The 16,966-nt window shown below is 39.2% G+C and overlaps 1 protein-coding gene across 2 annotated transcripts in view; it reads right to left on the bottom strand.

Moving 5' to 3' along the window:
• The window catches only part of ddx31 (DEAD-box helicase 31), a 57,615-nt gene that overhangs the window by 39,385 nt on the left and 1,264 nt on the right, over window positions 1–16,966 (bottom strand). For both annotated transcript variants that reach the window (XM_062959187.1, XM_062959186.1), the window contains exons 2-13: window positions 15,074–15,315; window positions 14,331–14,406; window positions 12,868–12,911; window positions 10,671–10,741; window positions 10,518–10,582; window positions 9,671–9,715; window positions 6,110–6,151; window positions 5,949–6,013; window positions 3,820–3,939; window positions 3,629–3,735; window positions 1,820–2,031; window positions 1–50 (exon numbers count right to left, since the gene is read on the bottom strand). The exon at window positions 1–50 is cut by the window's left edge and continues 106 nt beyond it. In XM_062959187.1, coding sequence (XP_062815257.1) covers window positions 1–50; window positions 1,820–2,031; window positions 3,629–3,735; window positions 3,820–3,939; window positions 5,949–6,013; window positions 6,110–6,151; window positions 9,671–9,715; window positions 10,518–10,582; window positions 10,671–10,741; window positions 12,868–12,911; window positions 14,331–14,406; window positions 15,074–15,315 — 1,139 coding nt within the window. The remainder of the gene's footprint in view (window positions 51–1,819; window positions 2,032–3,628; window positions 3,736–3,819; window positions 3,940–5,948; window positions 6,014–6,109; window positions 6,152–9,670; window positions 9,716–10,517; window positions 10,583–10,670; window positions 10,742–12,867; window positions 12,912–14,330; window positions 14,407–15,073; window positions 15,316–16,966) is intronic.

Below are 16,966 nucleotides of genomic sequence, written 5' to 3'. Positions count from 1 at the left end.
ACTTGCTCACAGCTGGAGAAGAAGACCAACACCTTCTGGCCACGCTCAAACTGCGGGAGAAGAGCGGACACATTGACATCAATATAATAATAATAATAAGAATAAGAATAATAATAATAATAAGAATAATAATAATAAGACGGGCTTTCTTCTAATAGTGTTACTAATTAACTAAGCGGCCCCTGGTGGCGCAGTGTGTTAAAGCGCTGAGCTGCTGAACTTGCAGACCGAAAGGTCCCAGGTTCAAATCCCAGGAGAGGAACGAGCACCCACTGTTAGCCCCTAGCAGTTTGAAAACATGCCAATGTGAGTAAATCAATAGGTACTGCTCCGGCGGGAAGGTAACGGTTTTCATGGTTGTGGGGCATTTAGTTTAGTTGTTTTGTGCGGCACCGTGATTCCATTACCCTTTTATATATATCGATATAATAATTATTTTATATTATTACATCCCTATATATAAAAATGTAATGTATATACAGTAGAGTCTCACTTATCCAACATTAATCCAACGTTCTGGATTATCCAACGCATTTTTGTAGTCAATGTTTTCAATATATCGTGATATTTTGGTGCTCAATTCGTAAATACAGTAATTACTACATAGCATTACTGCGTATTGAACTAGAGTAGAGTCTCACTTATCCAACACTCGCTTATCCAACATTCTGGATTATCCAACACATTTTTGTAGTCAATGTTTTCAATACATCGTGATATTTTGGTGCTAAATTCGTAAATACAGTAGTTACTACATAGCATTACTGCGTATTGAACTACTTTTTCTGTCAAATTTATTGTTAAACATGATGTTTTGGTGCTTAATTTGTAAAATCATAACCTAATTTGATGTTTAGTAGGCTTTTCCTTAATCTCTCCTTACTATCCAACATATTCGCTTATCCAACGTTCTGCTGGCCTGTTTATGTTGGATAAGCGAGACTCTACTGTATATGTGATTTTATTTGTTTATGATTTGTTTTCATTGTTGAGTTTTATATTGCTTATTGCCTGGGCTTGGCCCCATGTAAGCTGCCCTGAGTCCCGAGATGGGGCGGGGTATAAAAATACTGGAGTCAATGTTTTCCCAGTATTTTTGTGGTGAAATTAGGTGCCTCGGCTTATATTCAGGTCAGCTTATACTCGAGTATATACGGTAATGTAATTTTATTGGTATCTATTTTTATTTCTGAAATTTCCCACCCTTGGCTTATACTGGAGTCAATGTTTTCCCAGTTTTTTTGTGGTAAAATGAGGTGCCTCGGCTTATATTCGGGCCGGCTTATACTTGAGTATATATGGTAATTTTATTGATATCTCAGCTTATACTGGAGTCAATGTTTTCCCAGTTTTTTTGTGGTAAAATTAGGTGCCTTGGCTTATATTCGGGTCGGCTTATACTTGAGTATATAGGGTAAGGTAATTTTCTTGGTATCTATTGTTATTTCTGAAATTTCCCACCCTCGGCTTATACTGGACTCAAGGTTTTCCAAGTCTTTTTTGTGGTAAAATTAGGTGCCTGGGCTTATATTTGGGTCGGCTTATACTCGAGTATATACAGTAATGTAATTTTCTTGGTATCTATTTTTATTTCTGAAATTTCCCACCCTCGGCTTATACTGGACTCAAGGTTTTCCAAGTTTTTTTTGTGGTAAAATGAGGTGCCTGGGCTTATACTCGGGTGGGCTTATACTGGAGTATATACGGCAATGAAAGCACTGTTTGGTACCCAAGCTGGTATAAAGATCTGGGAGGCGAAGGGTGTCTGCGGGTAGTGCCGGGACCCAAGGGAGGGAGCGAGAGCGAGGGGGGTCCTCACCTGTCCCTTGCCCAGGAGGAAGGCGGCCAGCGTCACCAGGCGCAGCTTGAGCGGGACCACCACCGCCTCCTGCCGCAGACCCTCCGGGAGGGCAAAGCCCCCCGACAGGAGACCCTCCGCTGGAGACACCCGTCCTCCTTCGGCCACGTCCACCTCCTGCGCAGAAAGGCAGGCCGCGTCACGAAGGCTGATGGACGACAGACGGGAGACGCCTGTCCAAGGAAGGAAGCAAGGCAAACCATATCGTCGTGCGGTTTTATGTGTCTATGCAGCCTGCCTATCTATCTATCTATGCCTATTTACCTCTATCTATCCATAAATAATAATAATAATAATAATAATAATAATAATAATAATAATCTGAAATGCAGTCTCTGACTAACACTGTCCGAATTTTTAGCACTGATATCAGCATGGAGTTTGGTTTGGACAAATGTTCAACAGTGGCATCGAAGAAGGGAAAAATCATTGAAAGTGAGGGCATAAATATGCCCAATGGCCAAACAATAAAGTGTCACCAACCAGAGGCCTATAAATATCTGGGCATATTACAGCTGGACAACAACAAGCATGAACATGTGAAGACTGTGGTCAGTAAAGAATATACACAAAGGGTCAGAAAAATTCTCAAAAGCAAGCTCAATGGAGGCAACAGCATCAAGGCCATAAACACCTGGGCCATACCTGTCATAAGATATACTGCTGGCATCATAAACTGGACACAGGCAGAACTGGACAATTTGGACAGGAAAACAAGAAAACTCATGACCATTCATCATTCACTGCACCCTCACAGTGATGTTGACCGGCTGTATCTGCCTAGAAGATCAGGGGGCAGAGGACTCTTGCAAGTCAAACAAGCAGTCAAGAAGAAGAACATGCCCTGGCAGAAGATGTAAAGCAAAGTGAAGAACCTGCTCTGATTGAAGTCAAAAATCAGAAACTCCTCAAAGCACAGCAGACAAAAAACCAGTACAAGAAAACCGCACTACAAACTAGAGCTGACAGCTGGCACAACAAAACATTGCATGGAAAGTTCATCTATCGGACTCTATCTCTCTCTCCCTCTATCCATCTCTCTACCTTCCTCCCTCCCTCTACCTGGGGCCATTCATAAACCCCCAAAGGAAACTCTATCTCCGGGCCAAACCCCTAAGGAGGCCCGTCCAGTCCCCACGCGAGGGTTTTTTGTACTGGTTTTTTGTCTGAAACAGTATTATTATTATTTTTTTGTCTGAAACTCTTCAAAGCAGAAAGCAGACAAAAAACCAGTACAAGAAAACCGCACTACAAACTAGAGCTGACAGCTGGCACAACAAAACATTGCATGGAAAGTTCCTTGACAAAATTGAAGGAAAGGCTGCATTTTCACATGTTCATGCATAATGTTGTCCACATGCCGAACAACATTATTATTATTATTATTACATGCCCTAGCAGAAGATGTAAAGCAAAGTGAAGAATCTGCTTTGGTTGAAGTCAAAAATCAGAAACTCCTCAAAGCACAGCAGACAAAGAATCAGTGCAAGAAAACCGCACTACAAACTAGAGCTGACAGCTGGCACAACAAAACATTGCATTTTCACATGTTCATGCTTGATTATAATTATTATTAAAGATCTCAGCCGGCATTTGGAAACAATAGACATTAACAAAATTTACGATCTGTCAACTGCAAAAGGCCATCTATCTCTCTCCCTCTATCCATCTCTCAACCTTCCTCCCTCCCTCCCTCTACCTGGGGACATTCATAAGCCCCCAAAGGAAACTCTGTCTCCGGGCCAAACCCCTAAGGAGGCCCGTCCTCACCTTGGGTCAAGGTGGCCGAGAGGAGGACGTTCTGCCGGGAAGAGCCCTGGGCGTTGAGCGCGGTCAGGAGAGTGGCCACTGCCTTCTCAAAGCCCAAGTCCAGCATCCTGGAGGGAGAGGACGGAGGAGGGTGGCCGTCAATGGGGTTGCAAGGGAGGAAGGACGAGGAGGAGGAGGAAGCCGAGTCTCACCTGTCGGCCTCGTCCAGGACCAGCCACTTGAGGCGGCCGAAGTGGAGGCACTGCGTGGAGCGGAGGTGGTCCAGGAGCCGCCCGGGGGTGGCCACCAGCACGTTGAGCCCCTTGCGCAGCCTGAGTCGGGCAAAAGGGAGAGGCCGGGTCAGGCGAGGGCAAGCTTGGGCCCTCCAGGTGTTTTGGAGTTCAACTCCCACAATTCCCAACAGCCTAAGAGCCAGAGGGAGAGGACTGTGCTTCTTCTCTTAATGGGGTTGGACTGGGTGGCCCTTTGAGGGACCCTCCCACCTCTATGGTTCTATTCTCATTATTTATTTAGATCAGGGGTCCCCAAACTAAGGCCCGGGGGCCGGATGCGGCCCTCCGAGGTCATTGACCTGGCCCCCGCCCTCCGTTTTATAATATAATATATTGTATATACATATAATATTGATAATAATATTATAATGTAGTACAATATAACACTATATATTGTATGTACATATAATTTGTAAGCCACTCTGAGTCCCCTTTGGGGTGAGAAGGGTGTGATACAAATGTAGTAAATAAATGCAGTAAATAAATAAATAATAAATAAATACATTTTAGACTTAGGCTCGCCCAAAGTCTGAAATGACCTGAAGGCACACAACAACAACAACAACAACAACCCTAATTAACTTGACTATCTCATTGGCCAGAAGCAGGACTACACTTCCCATTGAAATCCTGATCAATGTATGTTGGTTTAAAAAATATATTTTAAATATTGTATTGTTCTTTCATTGTTGTTGTTGTTGTTGTTTTTGCACTACAAATAAGACATGTGCAGTGTGCATCGGAATTTTTTTGTATTTTTTTTTTCAAATGATAATCCGGCCCCTCAACAGTCTGAAGGATTGTGGACCGGCCCTCGGCTTAAAAAGTTTGAGGACCCCTGATTTAGAGAGACAGGGCCTTTTCAGTGGTGGCTCCCCGCCTATGGAACGCCCTCCCCAGTGAAGCCAGGCAGGCTCCCTCCCTCCTGTCTTTCCGAAAGAGAACAAAAACGTGGTTATGGGACCAGGCCTTTGAGCACGAGTAGCAGCAAAAATGAGATATGAATGTATGACCTACTGACAGACCCCACCTGGACATGGAAAGCGCCTTAAACGTATATTTAAATGTATAATTATGTATATTCTTAATTTTATTGTAATTTTTAATCTCGATGGATGTTATATATATACTAGCTGTGCCCGGCCATAAATGTAATTCCCATGGAGTAAACAAACAAAACCACTGGACCAAATCACGCCACGTTTGGCCACAAAAGACATAGTCTTCAAAACTATGTCTTTCCATTAAAAAAACCCTATAAAATTAGGTCCGTATTACAGAAAAAACCTCAAAACCAAAAATTACTAACCATGCATGCACAGAGGCCCCTGGGCTGAGTGGGTTGCTAGGAGACCAAGTGGGCGGAGCTTAGCCTTCTAACTGGCAGCAATTGGATAAAAACAATTCTTCATCTCCCTCTAAATAGGACTTTATTTTTCTTTTCTTTTCGTTGTATGAACGTAGAGGCGTGGATGAGAGGTTGTGCTGTCAATTTTCGAGATTGGGGGGCCTTTAGTTTTGTTGTTTTGTCCGGTGCCGTGATTCCATTACCCTTTTATATATATAGATAGATATAGATGATGATGATGATGATTATTATTATTATTAGGAGAGGGGCCTAAAGGGGGCAGAGCCTACCCTTACGACTGGCAGCCAGGGTTGAAAACGGCTCTTCCTCGTTCTCTAATTTTTATTTTTCTAGGGTTTTTTTTTTTTGTTTGAAAGACATAGATTGGATGGCTATGTCTTCTGTGGCCAAATTTGGTGTGATCTGGTTCAGTGGTTTTGTTGTTTACCCCGTCCTACGAACGTACATTACGTTTTTATAGAGATAGGGAAAATGCAGAGAAGTGAACAAACGGAGGAAATCTCTCCACCTTCCACCCCACGTACACATATAAGAGAAGCTCGTCTACGTCTTGGAGGAGGCTCCCTGCAGAGCTCCTTCCGTCAGAGCGAGCGACAGATGAAAGGGACCCCGAGAAGAAAGAATGAAGGAAGAAGAAAGAAGAACGAGGAGGAAGAAGAAGGAGGCAAAGGCTCCCCACCTGGCTTTCTCCGACTTCTTCTTCTCTCCTCCCATCAGGACGCCGGGCACGATCCAGGTGAAGGGCTGGAAGGAGAAGAGCCAGGCCAGGCTTCAATGGACCCCCATTTGTGGGGAGGAAACCCCCCCCAAATAAAGCCCTTCTGGGGCTCTTCTCCTCACCTTCAGCAGCTTCTGGATGGTCTCAAGGCTCTGAAGGGCCAGCTGCAGGAAGGAAGAAAAAGGAATAATAATAATCATAATAATTTTATTCTTTTTTTTTTTTGCTTAGTTTTTTATTGAGTATTGGGAATACATTAAAAAAGAGAGAAGGAGATAAAAGAAGAAGAAAAAAACGAACGAGGTCAACAGACAAACCCACATTATGTTCCATTTAGCATACATACATCTGTACTTATTTTTCTTTACATTGAAAGTAGGAGAACATAAGTGGAGCAGGAAAGTAGGAAAATAAGATGAGGGTGAAGCCCTATATATATACAACAACAAGGCAAAACAAACCTAAACAAGGCAAAACAAACCTAAACAGAGCAAGGGGAGAAGTAAAAAAGAAAAAAAAAAAAACAGTTATACCACAAAAGTGGGAGGGAAGAATTGTCCGCTTCCGATCTTTTGCATCGAGGTTTAAAAAAAAAGAAGAATAAAGACCAAATGTTCATCTGAAGATGTACCTGTCTTGTCTTTGACACCTCCGCCCAATTAGTCATATTAATCTTGTTTTTAGAAGTTTGGGTTTCTTCTTTTGTTATTTAATATGTTTTTTCAGTAGAGTCCAGTCAGCTGATTTTTTTGGTATTCCTTGATTCCTTTTGAGGTATTGTGTTAAAATGTCCATATTCATAATGTCTAGCAATTTCAAAAGCCAGTCTTCTATAATAATTTTATTCTTGTATCCCGCCCCATCTCCCCATAGGGACTCAGGGCGGCTCACATGGGGCCTTGCCCAACCTCACGATATAAAAACAAATCAAAACAAATTTACAACAATAAATCAACAATATCAGTAAAACCATCATAAAAACAATCTTGCAAGAAAAAACGTTAAAAACAGATAGATATAAAACACAAATCTAGGCCAAAGGACGAATGCGTCAAATCGGGGGGAGGTAGTTACGTAATTGACATAGTCATTAAAGTACTAGAAATGACAATAATGGCAATAAGAAGGCGAATCAGTGGGTCTATTGGGTCTATAGGAAATGAATAGGAACATCATTATTATTATTATTATTATTATTATTATTATTATTATTATTATTATTTCGATTGTGCTTTTCCTGCCTGGCGGAAAAGGGCAGGACCGGATGGCCTCTGGGGATCCCTTCCAACTCTAGTCCAATAATAATCATTACACACACACACACACACACACACACACACACATATATATATAAAAGGGTAATGGAATCACGGCACCGGACAAAACAACTAAACTAAATGCCCCACAACCTTGAAAATTGACAGCACAACCTCTCATCCACGCCTCTACGTTCATACAACAAAAAGAAAAGAAAAATAAAGTCCTGGCCACCGCAATGCGTGGCCGGGCACAGCTAGTCTATATATATATAAAAGGGTAATGGAATCATGGCACCGGACAAAACAACTAAACTAAATGCCCCACAACCTTGAAAATTGACAGCACAACCTCTCATCCACGCCTCTACGTTCATACAACAAAAAGAAAAGAAAAATAAAGTCCTGGCCACCGCAATGCGTGGCCGGGCACAGCTAGTCTATATATATAAAAGGGTAATGGAATCACGGCACCGGACAAAACAACTAAACTAAATGCCCCACAACCTTGAAAATTGACAGCACAACCTCTCATCCACGCCTCTACGTTCATACAACAAAAAGAAAAGAAAAATAAAGTCCTGGCCACTGCAACGCGTGGCCGGGCACAGCTAGTTTATATATAAAGTCAGTGTTTGTATGTATGTATGTTTCAATGTGGGTATGTCTGTATGTGGCAGCTTTCTGATTGGTTCCCAGTTTCACAGGCCACTGTGACCACCACGAATGACTGACCTGGACCAAACTTGGCACACTTAACCCCCATGACCCACTTTACGTCCTGGTGCCATTTGTGGAATATTGATAATATTACTATCAATATAATATGTATATACAATATATTGTATTATTAGTACGGCATATTAGTATGATATATTAATATTTTGTTATATTGACACAGGAGACATGGCGGAATGGTGTCTTCCGGGCCCCTCTTCTTGACTCTGGACCCAGAATGGCAGTTAGTCCTGGGGGGGGGGGGCTCTCATCTGGTGTAATAATAGTAGCAGCAGTAGTAGTAGTAGTAGTAGTAGTAATAATAATAATAATATAGGGATCTGCAGCATCATCCGAAAATACATCACACAGTCCTAGACACTTGGGAAGTGTTCGACTTGTGCTTTTGTGATACGAAATCCAGCAGGTCTATCTTGTTTGCTGTGTCATACAATATAATCTATATATATAAAAGAGTGATGGCATCACGGCAGTGGACAAAACAACAAAAGTAAACACCCCACAACCTCGAAAATTGACAGCACAACCCCTCATCCATGCCTCTAGGTTGATACAACAAAAAGAAAAGAAAAATAAGTTCCTAATTAGAGGGAGAGGAATAATTGTTTTTATCTAATTGCTGCCAGTTAGAAGGCTAAGCTCCACTCACTTGGTCTCCTAGCAACGCACTCAGCCCAGGGGATCCTTTTCCTTAACTACCACCAATTCCTCAATACTTTATTTCCCATACCACCATACTTCGCCACAGCAACGCGTGGCCGGGCACAGCTAGTAATAATAATAATAATCGGAAAATACGTCACACAGTCCTAGACACTTGCGTGTTCAACTTGGGATTTTGTGATACGAAATCCAGCATATCTATCTTGTTTGCTGTGTCATAATAAAATAATAATAATAATAATAATAATAATACATCACACAATCATAGACACTTGGGAAGTGTTCGACTTGTGCTTTTGTGATACGAAATCCAGCATATCTATCTTGTTTGCTGTGTCATAATAATAATAATGATAATAATAATAATAATACATCACACAGTCCTAGACACCTGGGAAGTGTTCGACTTGTGCTTTTGTGATACGAAATCCAGCATATCTATCTTGTTTGCTGTGTCATAATAATAATAATGATAATAATAATAATAATAATAATACATCACACAGTCCTAGACACCTGGGAAGTGTTCGACTTGTGCTTTTGTGATACGAAATCCAGCATATCTATCTTGTTTGCTGTGTCATAATAATAATAATGATAATAATAATAATAATAATAATACATCACACAGTCCTAGACACTTGGGAAGTGTTCGACTTGTGCTTTTGTGATACGAAATACAGCATATCTATCTTGTTTGCTGTGTCATAATAATAATAATAATAATAATAATAATAATAATAATAATAATACATCACACAGTCCTAGACACTTGGGAAGTGTTCGACTTGTGCTTTTGTGATACGAAATACAGCATATCTATCTTGTTTGCTGTGTCATAATAATAATAATAATAATAATAATAATAATTTTCATCCAAAAATACATCACACAGTCCTAGACCAGAAAGGGTGCCTGTCTCTTCCCTCTTCGGAGAACCCCAAATATCCATCTACAAGCAGGGAGTGTCCCCACCCATGATCCAAAGTGTGGGGAGCCCCAAAGCAAAAAGGAAGGCCACCTTACCTCTCGGGTTGGAACCAGGATCAGCGCATAAGGCCCATGGCTGCGCTGCAGGAGGAATGGAAACAGAAGAGGAAACGGTCAGAAAACAGGGCAACCGGGGAAACAGATGGCTTTGGAGGGTCTCAAATGTGTCGGGAGGGCTTTGAGGGTGGCCTCCTGCGTCACAGAATGGACTGGCCTCTTGGGGTCTCTTGGGGTATACAGATCATTCACATATATATATATATATATATCTGAGTCATACTTATGGCTGGATGGCCGTCTGTCGGGAGGGCTTTGATGGTGTCCTCCTGCTTGACACGAATAGGGTTGGACTGGAGGGCACCTGGGATCTCATTTGATTCTACGATACTATCATATAACGATCGTACATATATAATCCTATCCATGGCTGGATGGCCATCTGTCGGGAGGGCTTTGATGGTGACCCTTAATCACTGAATGGGGTTCAACTGAATTGGTTCCTTGGGGTCTCTTCTAATCCTAGGATTCCATGATATAACTGTCATTCATATCTATCTATCTATCTATCTATCTATCTATCATATCCATGGCTGGATGGCCATCTGTCAGGAGAGCTTTGATAGTGACTTCCTGCATAATAGAATTGGGTTCAAATGGAGGGCCCTTGGGGTCTCATCAAACTTTAGGATTCTATTATATACTTATCATATATAGGGTATATCTATCAAGCCCATCCTATCGATGGCTGGATGGCCATCTGTCGGGGGTGCTTTGAATGTGCAGACTGGGGTCAGACTGGATGGCTCTTGGGGCTCCCTTCTGGCAAGAGGAGACCGTTGTGCCTCCGTGAGGAATGCTTAAAGGAAGCGGGAGAGAAACGCACCTGAATCTTGGGCTCCAGGCCCTGCAAGGACTGCACCAGAGGGATCCCATAGGCCAGGGTTTTGCCTTCGGAAGAGAAAGAAAAGAGGCTTCTGACGGTCATGATGCTAAGCGGCGGGAGAGGTGTCTGGGGTGGAGGGCAAAGGGGACCCACCTGAGCCTGTCTGGGACCTCACCAGGGCGTCCCTGCCTTGCAAGAGGACCGGAATCGCCTGCTTCTGGATGCTTCGGAAGAGAAAGGAATCATCAATATATACAAATCAAAGGATTTTATCACAAGGATCAAACAAGGATTCTGGGATAACTTACTTCAAAGAGAGAGGAAAAATATATCAATTCTACAATTACAGTAGAGTCTCACTTATCCAACACTCGCAATATCGCAAACAACACCACTCTGAAAACAAGGGAATTCCAGACAGGAAACAATCAGGGCCAGCTAACACCTCCCAACAAAGTATTCCTATAATCAAAGTCTGGCAAATCCTCTGTTTTCTCAGGGCCACAGACAGTAGAAGCACATAAAATATCGCAAACAACACCGCTCTGAAAACAAGGGAATTCCAGACAGGAAACAATCAGGGCCAGCTAACACCTCCCAACAAAGTATTCCTATCATCAAAGTCTGGCAAATCCTCTGTTTTCTCAGGGCCACAGACAGTAGAAGCACATAAAATATCGCAAACAACACCGCTCTGAAAACAAGGGAATTCCAGGCAGGAAACAATCAGGGCCAGCTAACACCTCCCCACAAAGTATTCCTATCATCAAAGTCTGGCAAATCCTCTGTTTTCTCAGGGCCACAGACAGTAGAAGCACATAAAATATCGCAAACAACACCGCTCTGAAAACAAGGGAATTCCAGACAGGAAACAATCAGGGCCAGCTAACACCTCCCAACAAAGTATTCCTATCATCAAAGTCTGGCAAATCCTTTGTTTTCTCAGGGCCACAGACAGTAGAAGCACATAAAATATCGCAAACAACACCGCTCTGAAAACAAGGGAATTCCAGACAGGAAACAATCAGGGCCAGCTAACACCTCCCAACAAAAAATTCACTCAGGAAGGAAGCAGACAGGCTTAAAAGCTGCAACGCCATTACATGCTAATCATTTTGCCTAATTGCAGCATTCATACTTGCCTCCAACAGACAAAAAAAAAACCAATCAGAAATATTGTATATTCACAAGCTTTAGAATATACAGTAGAGTCCACTTATCCAACACTCGCTTATCCAACGTTCTGGATTATCCAACACATTTTTGTAGTCAATGTTTTCAATACATCATGATATCTTGGTGCTAAATTCGTAAATACAGTAATTACTACACAGCATTACTGCGTATTGAATTACAGTAGAGTCTCACTTATCCAACACTCGCTTATCCAACGTTCTGGATTATCCAACACATTTTTGTAGTCAATGTTTTCAATACATCGTGATATTTTGGTGCTAAATTCGTAAATACAGTAATTACTACACAGCATTACTGTGTATTGATCTACCTTTTCTGTCAAATTTGTGGTATAACATGATGTTTTGGTGCTTAATTTGTAAAATCATAACCTACCGTATATACTCACCTATAAGCCGACCCGAATATAAGCCGAGGCACCTAATTTTACCACAAAAAACTGGGAAAACATTGACTCCAGTATAAGCCGAGGGTGGAAAATTTCAGAAATAAAAATAGATATTAATAAAATTACATTACTGTATATACTCGAGTATAAGCCGGCTTATATTTGGGTCAGCTTATGCTCGAGAATATATGGTACATTTATTATTTTTCACTATTATTATTGGTATTATTACAGTTATTTTTCTCTGTTATTGTTGCTACTATTACATTTATTTTACTCTGTTTTTATTATTAATAATAATACATTTATTATTTCACTCTGATCTTATTATTATTGCACTTATTATTTTACTCTATTTATTATTACATGTATTATTTTACTCTATTTATTATTATTATTATTACATGTATTATTTTACTCTATTGTTATTAAAAGGATACATAAGCACATTGACATTGAAGAAGATGAGAATCATGATTTGATCAGAGTTGGACAGTCTTATCTATGTAAATATTCAAAAACATTTAACCTACTGATGCCTCAATTAATGTAATTTTATTGGTATCTATTTTTATTTCTGAAATTTCCCACCCTCGGCTTATACTGGAGTCAATGTTTTCCCAGTTTTTTTGTGGTCAAATTAGGTGCCTCAGCTTATATTCGGGTCGGCTTATACTCGAGTATATGCGGTAATTAGAGAAAGAAGAGAAAGAAATATCTCTCTGTCACTCAGACATCACAACACAGACCCAGTAAAGTATTTACCTGGTCAAGGTGGAGAGTTTCAGGACAGACGTGATGGTTGAAACCTACAGCGACAAAGGAATGCAAACGTGCACATCTCAAAATAAATAAGAATAACAACAATAATAAATGTATTGCCAAGTATATGTTGGTTTTGCTCGTGGGTTTTTTATTTTATTTTTTTAATTCCCCCCCCCCCAGACATATGTTAAGCTTAGTAGAAGCATTTTAAATTCTTGTAAACCGCTTTATTTTGATACAACAAAGATATTTGCAAAAAAATGAATTGCCTACCTTACTAGGAAATTATTGTTTACCTCTAAGAATTATAATTAATATAATAAAATAAAAATAATTGTATTGCCCACCTTTTATAATAATAAATGCATTGCACCCGAATAATAATAATAACAATAATAATAATAATAATAATAATAATAATTGCATATCCCACTTTAATAAAAATAACTGTATTGCCCACCTTGGATAATGCATTACCCATCTCTAATAATAATAAAAGCATTGCCCACCTCTATTAATAATTGCACTGCCCACCTTTAATAGTAATAATAATTGTATGCCCACCTCTAATAATAATAATAACAATAATAATAATAATAATAATAATTGTATTGCCCACCTATAATAATAATTGCATTGCCCACCTTTAATAGTAATAATAATTGTATGCCCACCTCTAATAATAATAATAATAATAATAATTGTATTGCCCACATCTAATAATCATAATTGCATTGCCCACCTCTAATAATAATAATAATAATTGTATTTCCCACATCTAACAATAATTGCATTGCCCACCTTTAATAGTAATAATAATAATAATAATAATAATAATAATAATTGTATTGCCCACATCTAATAATAGTAATTGCATTGCCCACCTTTAATAGTAATAATAATTGGATGTCCACCTCTAATAATAATAATAATAATAATAATAATTGTATGCCCACCTTTAATAATAATTGCACTGCTTACGTTTAATAATAATAATTGTATTGCCCACCTTTAATAATAATAATGGTATTGTTCACCTCTAATAAACATATAATAATAACAGTGGTATGGCCCACCTCTAATAATAATGATGATAATAATAATAATAGTATTGCTCACTCTCATAACAACAACAATAATAATAATAATAATAATAATAATAATAATGCCCACCTCTAATTATTATAATAATTACAATTACTTATTTCCCGCCTCTTCTTGTGGCTCAAGGCGGAGTGCAACATGTTGAAAACAGCGAGAGAAAACAAACATACACATATACACAGGTACAATATAAAGGTTCTATCTCAGGCCTGGGCCAGGTGTTTTGGACTTCAACTCCCACCATTCCTAACAGCCAGAATGGTGGGAGTTGGGGTCTAAAACACTTGGAGGGCCCAAGTTGGCCCAGGCCTGTTCCATCTGTATAAAAGTTTGTCTGGCTTTGCAACAGTGGCTCTGACCAGATGCGGGTGGAGGCCCAGCCGGTCAAAGGAGTCCGAGGTGAAGACCTTCTCCTGCACTTGCTGCACCGGGATCCTGTAAAGAAAAGGAAAAGGTCCATTATTATTATTATTATTATAAATATATTCAGAAGGGAGGGAGCTTTGAGGAAGGGAAACTCCTCTCTCAACATTTATTATTATTATTATTATTATTATTATTATTATTATTATTATTATAAATATATTCAGAAGGGAGGGGGCTGTGAGGAAGGGAAACTCCTCTCTCAATATTTATTATTATTATTATTATACATATACATTATACATCACACAGTCCTAGACACTTGGGAAGTGTTCGACTTGTGATTTTGTGAAACAAAGTCCAGCATGTCTATCTTGTTTGCTGTGTCATAATAAAATAATAATAATAATAATAATAATAATAATAATAATAATATCTTGGATAATAAGGAGGGATTAAGGAAAAGCCTATTAAACATCAAATTAGGTTATGATTTTACAAATTAAGCACCAAAACTTAATGTTATACAACAAATTGGACAGAAAAAGTAGTTCAATACGCAGTAATGTTATGTTGTAATTACTGTATTTACGAATTTAGCATCAAAATATCACGATATATTGAAAACATTGACGACAAAAATGGCTTGGATTATCCAGAGGCTTGGATAAGCGAGGCTTGGATAAGTGAGACTCTACTGTATATCATTTTTGAAACAAGACATGGCAGAAGGAAATACCTCTGGATCTCGGGGATCTGGGGATTGTTCCGGAAGAGGCTGGAGGTCTTAATAGCACTGCTGCCTCCGCTGTCCTTGCTTCCTTTCCCTTCGTTTGGGGGCTTCTTCAAAGGAGGGGCTGGTGGTCTGGAGCCCTGGGGCGGAGGCCGGCTCTTCCTCTTCCTCTTCCTCTGGGGCCAAGGAAGCTTCCTCTTCGGGGGAACCACTTCCTCCGGAGGGTCCAGGCTCCTTTTAAGAGCACCCTTCAAGGAGAGAAGAGAGAGAGGGACACAATTCGGGAAGGAGACAGAAATATTAATAAATAAATAAATTATAATGATAATAATAATAATAAGATGATGATGATGATGAGAATGATAAGTGGCACCTTTCAAGGAGAGAAGAGAGAGAGGGACACAATTCAGGAAGGAGGCAGGAATATTAATAAATAAATAAATAAAATATAATGATAATAATAATAATATGATGATGATGAGAATGGTAAGTGGCACCCTTCAAGGAGAGAAGAGAGAGAGGGACACAATTCAGGAAGGAGGCAGGAATATTAATAAATAAATACATAAATAAAAAATATAATGATAATAATAATAATAAGATGATGATGACGATGAGATTGGCAAGTGGCACCCTTCAAGGAGAGAAGAGCGAGAGGGACACAATTCAGGAAGGAGGCAGGAATATTAATAAATAAAATATAATGATAATGATGATGATAATAATAATAATAATATGATGATGACGATGAGATTGGCAAGTGGCACCCTTCAAGGAGAGAAGAGCGAGAGGGACACAATTCAGGAAGGAGGCAGGAATATTAATAAATAAATAAATTATAATGATAATAATAATAATAAGATGATGATGATGATGAGAATGATAAGTGGCACCTTTCAAGGAGAGAAGAGAGAGAGGGACACAATTCAGGAAGGAGGCAGGAATATTAACAAATAAAATATAATGATGATGATGATGATAATAATAATAATAATAATATGATGATGACGATGAGATTGGCAAGTGGCACCCTTCAAGGAGAGAAGAGCGAGAGGGACACAATTCGGGAAGGAGGCAGGAATATTAACAAATAAAATATAATGATAATGATGATGATGATAATAATAATAATAATATGATGATGACGATGAGATTGGCAAGTGGCACCCTTCAAGGAGAGAAGAGCGAGAGGGACACAATTCAGGAAGGAGGCAGAAATATTAATAAATAAATAAATAAATAAATAAATTATAATGATGATGATGATAATAATAATAATAATAATATGATGATGAGAATGGTAAGTGGCACCCTTCAAGGAGAGAAGCAAGAAGAAAACAATTCAGGAAGGAAGCAAAAATATTCACATAATAATAATAATAATAATAATAAATAAAACAATATAATAATAAATTAAATGAATATATAAAAATAATGGTTCTCCATGCAGTCATGCCTATGGCCACATGACCTTGGTGGTGTCTATGGGCAATGCTGGCTCTTTGGCTTAGAAATGGAGATGAGCACCAACCCACAGAATCGGACACGGCCGGACTTGATGTCAGGGGAAAACCTTTACCTTTTTTACTATAAAAGTAATATGATAATGATAGATGGCACCCTGCATGGAAAGAAGAAGCAGGAGAACACAATTCAGGAAGCAAGCAGAAATATTCACTTGATAATAATAATACAGTAAAACATTTGCTTATCCAACATTCTGGATTATCCAACGCATTTTTGTAGTCAATGTTTTCAATACATCGTGATATTTTGGTGCTAAATTCGTAAATACAGGAATTACTACATAGCATTACTGAGTATTGAACTACTTTTTTGTCAAATTTGTTGTATCACATGATGTTTTGGTGCTTAATTTGTAAACTCAAAACCTGATGT

Source organism: Anolis carolinensis, unplaced genomic scaffold (genome assembly GCF_035594765.1).
Source record: "Anolis carolinensis isolate JA03-04 unplaced genomic scaffold, rAnoCar3.1.pri scaffold_7, whole genome shotgun sequence".
NCBI classification, from domain to species: domain Eukaryota; kingdom Metazoa; phylum Chordata; class Lepidosauria; order Squamata; family Dactyloidae; genus Anolis; species Anolis carolinensis.
The sequence above is the reverse complement of the archived record's forward strand: the minus strand, read 5'-3'. Positions and strand labels throughout refer to the sequence as shown.